Source organism: Egretta garzetta, unplaced genomic scaffold (assembly GCF_000687185.1).
Source record: "Egretta garzetta isolate BGI_Z169 unplaced genomic scaffold, ASM68718v1 scaffold321, whole genome shotgun sequence".
Classification (NCBI taxonomy): Eukaryota; Metazoa; Chordata; class Aves; order Pelecaniformes; family Ardeidae; genus Egretta; species Egretta garzetta.
This window is the reverse complement of record NW_009258756.1, coordinates 383,383-390,019: the sequence shown is the minus strand read 5'-3', so window position 1 is coordinate 390,019 and position 6,637 is coordinate 383,383. Positions and strand designations below refer to the sequence as shown.

Here is a 6,637-nt window from a genome sequence, read left to right as displayed (position 1 = left end):
GGAGGCGAATCGCCCGCCCGCTGCGGGGAGCGGGGAGCCGGGCTGCCTGCGGGCGGGAGCGCTCTGGCTGCTGAACTTTTCCGTCCTGCGCCGCCGCTCTGAAAGCCCCTCGCTTCTGGATTGCCGAGCCGGCCGGATCGAACCGAGATTGATGGACTGATCCAACAGCCGTAGCTTTCAGGTCCCTTCGGGGGGGAGGGGGATAGATCCCCTCAGCCCCCCCGCCCCGCGTCGCTCGGGTGCTCGTGGGGAGGGGAGGAGGACACCTTTGCATCGGTGGGTCGCTGGCTTGCTGCCCTTCGAGGTGGAAGGCTGTGTTTCTCCTCCTCGCCGGGTCTCCTCCGCAGAGGAGAAGAGGCAGATGAGACTCCAGGACTGCCTCCAGGGCAGAACTTTGTAGCGCGCCCAGCATCCCTCCGCAGCGTGGATGTCAGCCACGGGAGTTGGGGATGTTTGAGGCAGTCCCTGCCAAGTGACACCGAGCAGCTGCTCCGGAGGTTTTTGGCGTGGTCTCACGCTCAAGGGCTTTGCCTGTTGTGAAGATGTCCATGGTGTTTCTGTGAAGCTGAGGTATGGCTGCTGGAAGGTTACTGCTGTATGCTGGCCTCTCTTTAGCTCTCTGTGCCCTGGGCATGCTGGCCGTGGCAATCTGCTCCGACCATTGGTACGAAACTGATGCCAGGAAGCACAGGGAGAGGTGCAAGAGCATCACCACTAAGAGAAACGATCCTGGCTTCATTTATAACTCCAACAACAACCTGCCTCTCAGGGCCAGCAGGTCTAGGTTGGACCGCTGGGAAGGGAAACTCCTCTTGGCAAGAAACAGGAGGCAGATCTTTGCTATGAGCGCAGTCGACGAGTGCAACAGACAGTACAACTCGACCAACATGGGGCTCTGGAGGAAATGCCACCGACAAGGATTCGACCAAGAGCTGGAGGAGCTGATTGCCAAAGGTAAGGGCTGTTTTTTTTACCGAGTGAGCGTGCCAGGCCCTCCTGAGCTGAGCAGAGGCTGGGCAGAGCCATTTGGGCTCACAGATGGGAGCCGGCGTCTCTAGCCAAGTACCTCTCCTTGTGATGGGTGAACCGGCTTGGCTGGGCATCGCTTCCCGAAGCACTGCCAGGGCAGCTTCCCACGGGGTCTCTACTGCTGAGGTGTGGGGTTTGGGAGCAAGAAGGCAGTGGGGGGGAGAGCAGACACACCCCAGAACGTCTCTCTCATGTCTCTGTCTCTCTAAGCTTAATATAGTCTGCCCATCACCATGGTATCAGATTATTTTCCACATACAAATGAAAAGTCTTAATGAAGCAGACATTGGATTTTTTAAATTTTTTTTTAAATTTTGTTTGACCCTGGTGACTCAGGCAAAGCACATATTATTTAACTGGAGGCTGCACATATCTGTATTTCATCATTCCCTTACCAAAAGCCCCATCAGTCCCAAAATACAGCATTTGCAGTGCTCACATGTAGGCTTTTTCTGTCCTCAAATGGAGAGTAAACAAAGAGAAATGCTAAAGAGCAGGAGGAAACCCAGCTTGCTGTTTACACTGAGCTATGTTTTGGAATATTTTCAATGTCTACAAAACATTACGTGAATTTATTAGGAGTGTTAGAAAGGAATCGTTTTCTCTTGGGGTGGAGATGCATCTGTTTGCCTGTAGCATTTTTGTGCTATGTTTTTTTTCTTGTCTTTTGGTCCTTCTTCTTCTTTTTTTCCCCAAGGTACCAGTTCAAGGTGACGGTCAGTTTGCCTCAAACGTTTCTTTGATCCGAAGTATAGGAAGGGGAGATACGCGTAAAACCCAGCCTAAACATCCTGCCTACAAAAGATGTATGTTTCTGCAGGATGACGAGGGTTTCAGTAAAGGATGACAGCATCTTTGCTACCCACAGCATGGTTACTCCGTACAACAAAATAACATTTCCCTCCCATGGTTCTTCTCTTGCATTCAGATGATTCCCCAGCGGTTTATTTCCATCGCAGTGAAATCATCGCTTCTTACACCGTGCAATCTTTAAAAATACTTGTTTTCTAAGCGTGTTCTCTGTCCCAAACTCCCTTGATGGCCTGCGTTAATTCCCTCTTCAGACATTGTGAGCGGAATTATTGCTTAAAGCTAATTATTCACGAGGGATATACTCTCACATGTCTTTGCCAATGTGTACATTTTGTTCCGTATGTTTTAAAAGTGAGCGGTAGGGGTGAGTAGCATGGTATAGACTTGCGCTGGAACGGTACAAACAGGTGGTGCAGCAGGGAACCGAGATCACTGGTTGGGATCCTGTCTGTGTTGCTAGCGACCCTTAATGTCTAGTTGCTATTCAGCGACCCCTGTGAAATGAACTGGTGGCTTCAGTCCCATTCATAATGGGCAAGAGAACACGTCCAAAGCCTGTCAGCACCCTGGCACCCCGCTGCTGGTTTCAGTGCCGAGGGAGGGATTCCTCTTCTCTGTTTGGGTGAGGGCGCGGACGTGCTGGGCTGGCCGCGGAGGGCTGGATGGCTCTGCCGTGTGTGCTCGCTCTGCTCGGGGCGTAAACAGAGAAATTCGACCTTGGCAGCGGGCGAGCGTGTCACCAGAGCTCACCTTTAGCAAATGGAGTTTCAGTTGTTAGAGAGGTTTTTCATCTTGAAATAAGTGAGGCTCGTTCCTCTTTCACCGCCTGCCTTGTCCTCAGGAGCATCCGTTCCTCCTGCCAGAAACTGCTGAAATTGCCTGGCGCTGGGTTATGTGTAAGGGCAGCTCTGCTACGCGTTAGCCATAAAGAAACCGTGGCAACTCAAGCTGAGGTGGCATGTGTGTAGTGAACTAAGTCTAAATATACAGCGTTCTGCTGGTAGCAAGGGATTCCCGGGCTCAGGTGCAGCCTGCGTCCCTGCACACGTATTCCCGGACGTGTGTGCGTGTGCAGATGGCCGGATAGCCGTGTCGCAGAATCGCTGCCCCAATGTCAGAAGTGCAAATTGTGCACATAAAGGGGGTATGTGCAAGTACTGGTGTGCGTGACTCCTTGCCTTCTTTGCAGGTTTTTGGTACGCATTTAACAAACTTCGTTGTACGTTGAGAGAAATGTTAAAGGAGGGAGACTGCTAACCCTGAATAGAATCGTAGAATCATAGAATCACTTTGATTGGAAAAGACCTTTGAGATCATCGAGTCCAACCTTTAACCTAACCCTGACATCCCACCACTAAACCATGTCCCTAAGCACCTCAATACCAACACTATAGTTCATTTTGGGAGTGAGGAGCCACCTACACAAGAACTCTCAGCCATGCTGAGGAGTCACATGTGGTGGCAGTAATGCTGTAGAGGTATGTTGCCTTGGCACCTCCAGATTAAAAGATAGAAAAGCAAATGTAACGGCAAATTGATAAAGTGTTTGACTTGCTCAGAAATAAAACCAGAGTTATTATAGGATTGCTCGTCGAATTTATGGTTTGTTAGATCAAAAAGAACTAAGGGAGTTTACTTGCCCCTTACCAAAAAGTAGTGTAAAATACTCGCCTCTTAAAAGTCCTTCTATGCTGGAATCACTGGATTAGAAGGAGCCAGCTTCACATGGGTAGTCAGCTAGTGTCCCCGCTCCCACTCATGGCCAGCTGCTAGGCTGCTTCTTTACCATCCTCAGCTATATGATGAAAGTGGCACGCGTACGTTTGCCATCGCTCTCCAATGTTGAGATCAGCTCTTGAGTTCAAAATGAGGCAGGGATTCTAGGTTTATCCCGACAGCACCACCTTGCTTTCCTAGTTTTTCTTCCGTGGCAGACGCCACTCTGCCTGGCGTTGGAGGCTGCAGGGGCGGGCGCCTGGGCAGAGCACGCCCTGTGCAGGTGTGAAGAGCTGCAGATGTTCTCCACCTGCGGTGATCCAGTACCCTGACTGGGGCACGTATTCCCGCACAGATGAAATCTCTCTCCGTATGAGCTCCAGGGCAGATACCGTATAAGAGAGGATGTTATTGCTACCTAGGCCTTTTACTCTCTTTCCTCTGCCAGCTGTTAATTTAATCTAGTACACCTCTTCCGGAACTGGATAAACTAATGCAGGTTCTGGCCCCAAATTTTGTGTGTAATGCTATATGTAATTGAATGTAAATGCTATTAAGGGTCAGTGCTTTGTGGGGGTTTTTTTTTTTTTTTTTAAGCTGGATAGGATCTAAGCGATCCATTTATTTTGAGACAGATCCTACATTTTTCCCTAGACCAAACTTCCAGTATTGAGAATGGTAAGTTTGTCTATCAAAGGATACAAAAAAATGGCCATTAAGGGCCTAACTAGGTTTGCAAATACCCTGCAGTTATTCTGCTTATGAACTCAGCTGAAATTAATACAAGCTGTAGGCAATGGCTTGTGGCAGGATCAGGCCCTGTGGTACTTGGCAATATTCTCATGCCAGTGGTTTTAAAAAATAGTTCTGTTTCTGAATGGGCTGGGTCGCTTCTGTAATTCTATTCTGTATTTATTAGTTTTTACTTTCTGGCAAATAAATCAAAACCTTTATGTTGGATTTTGCTAGAAAAACTGCAGGTCTGTTACTTCAGATTTCTAATGGATAGATATAGTAGACACTAATGCATATATAAAATAATTGATCCTACTTATATTTCTCCTATCCCTTTTTTTATATTTCCATAGAACCCAGGCGCATATTTCAAAATAATACAATTAGATAAATAGGCAATGAATTAAAACAGATTGTCACAAGTAAGCCTACTCACAAGGAGAGGCAGGCAGGCATGAGACCAAAGGCCTGAAGAATATTCTAAAGCTGTGTCAAAATTAGGCAGTTAATTTGTTCTCTTTGTTATCATGGATGAAGAAAAAAAATCAAACCAGAAATAACAGAAATTGAAGTCCGTAAAGAAATTATTGGAGCTGAACATGCAAACCCTGGGCCCAGTCTCGCTATTACTCACCTGAATAATCTTTATTCCTGTGAACGGTCTGCTTGGACTGAGGGAAAGCACTCTTGCACAGAAGGACCAGGCAAAAAGAGCGAGCTTACAAAGCCCGTCCGCTGATTCCGCTTTCGCATCTGATCAAGTCTTTTAGTGTCTCGGGACCCAAGTTTCACTCCTGACCCCTAAAAGCCTTGCAGACTCAGGAAACACTGGCTCTGGGTTTGTTCAGCACAAAACTTCAAACTTCTTCCCATTCTCGGGTCTCTGTCCAGTCTCCTCAGCAAATTAAATAGCCCTGCTGCTTAACACCCCTTTGAATATAGTGCTCCCTGTATCCTATTCAATCCCCTCTTTGCTGCTGAGTTTCTAGCAAAAGCGACATTCCCTCACCCTACCAAAAATCCCAGTGAACCAACCACCTCTGCCACTAAGCAAGCAGAGGGTTGAAATACAGGTGAGTGTCCATTCGTGGCCGGGAGAAGGCAGAGTTTATGTCCTGCTTTGGCAACCAGCAGCTCACAACTCCTTGTATACAACTTGTAGCGACCCAGAAAAATAAACTGGAAGCCACAGAGTCTGTCTGCATCCTACAGCAACGTTGCTCAGATGCTTTCCTGCACTAGTTGAGAGGAAAACAAGAAAGGAAAAAAAAGAATTACATCATTTAATTAGAAAGGTACAATAAAGTAGATGAAGAAGTTGCACAATAGCCAGAGTCTGTTCCATTTAGACAATTACTACTCAGAGGACCTTTCATCTCGCTTTTGGAAGGCTGCCAGTTAAACCTGTCTGGATGGGGCTCTGCTCTGCCATTGGAATCCGATTTTATTAAAAAAAAATAAAATTTACAATGACCTTATTATTTCAATCCCCCTTTTACCTTCCTTCTTCCCCCAAGATCTGTGGAAGTCATAGTAAATCCTATTTTTAAAACATTTTATTATGAGTATACTTAGCCCATGCCACCACTAAAAAAAAAAACAGCAAGTAATTCCTGTGCAGCCTATCTCCACTCCGATTAATATGCAATATTTCTGGGATGAAAGCATTCTCTGTTTTGGCTTGTCAGGTGCACGGCACAACTGAGGAATAAAGGCTTAACAGGACTACTCTGGCCGTCACTAGGGATTATTTATACACAATTGGAAAAGCCTGAAGAGAGGCTACTTGCAGCTATCTCTCGGAGTAAAAAGATTTATTTTCGTAAAACTACTTGCAATACCTTGCAATGCTGTAGATTTGACTTTTCAAATGCAATGATTTTGCCAGGTAAGTTAGGACAGCCATTTTTTTCATGTATCCTTCATACATTAAGGAATCCGAACGCTTTGTTTAAAATGTGTGCTTGAAATCCCGACAGCTTTCCAAATGGACTCATTATAAATGGGACTTTATTGAAGTCTTGATTCTGATCCTAGTGAAGTCAATAGTAAATGTTTTATTGAACGTGGTGATGCAGCAAGTTCAGGCCTTTAGTGTTTCCTTTGAGGTTAAAATTGTCCCTGGATAGAAAGGCCAACACAAGGTCTGTGCTCCTGTCCGTCACAGCAGAGTTCTGCTGGAGGGACCCAGTGAAATTTAAGCAGTAGACAGCCTTTGAGTCGAATCTTAGGCTACCCAGGTATTTAGCCTTCGCTGTTTTCGATGCCGTAATTATTCTTAGTCTGTCGATGTAGATTGGAAGTCAAACAACTGCATGTTTCTAAGATACGGCAAAGACATCCG

At 46.6% G+C, this 6,637-nt stretch overlaps 1 protein-coding gene across 1 annotated transcript in view; it reads left to right on the top strand.

Moving 5' to 3' along the window:
• The first annotated feature begins 572 nt into the window (after positions 1-572).
• Positions 573-6,637, top strand: part of TMEM178B (transmembrane protein 178B) — a 229,897-nt gene continuing 223,832 nt past the window's right edge. The window contains exon 1 of the mRNA XM_009649225.2: positions 573-954. Coding sequence (XP_009647520.1) covers positions 573-954 — 382 coding nt within the window. The remainder of the gene's footprint in view (positions 955-6,637) is intronic.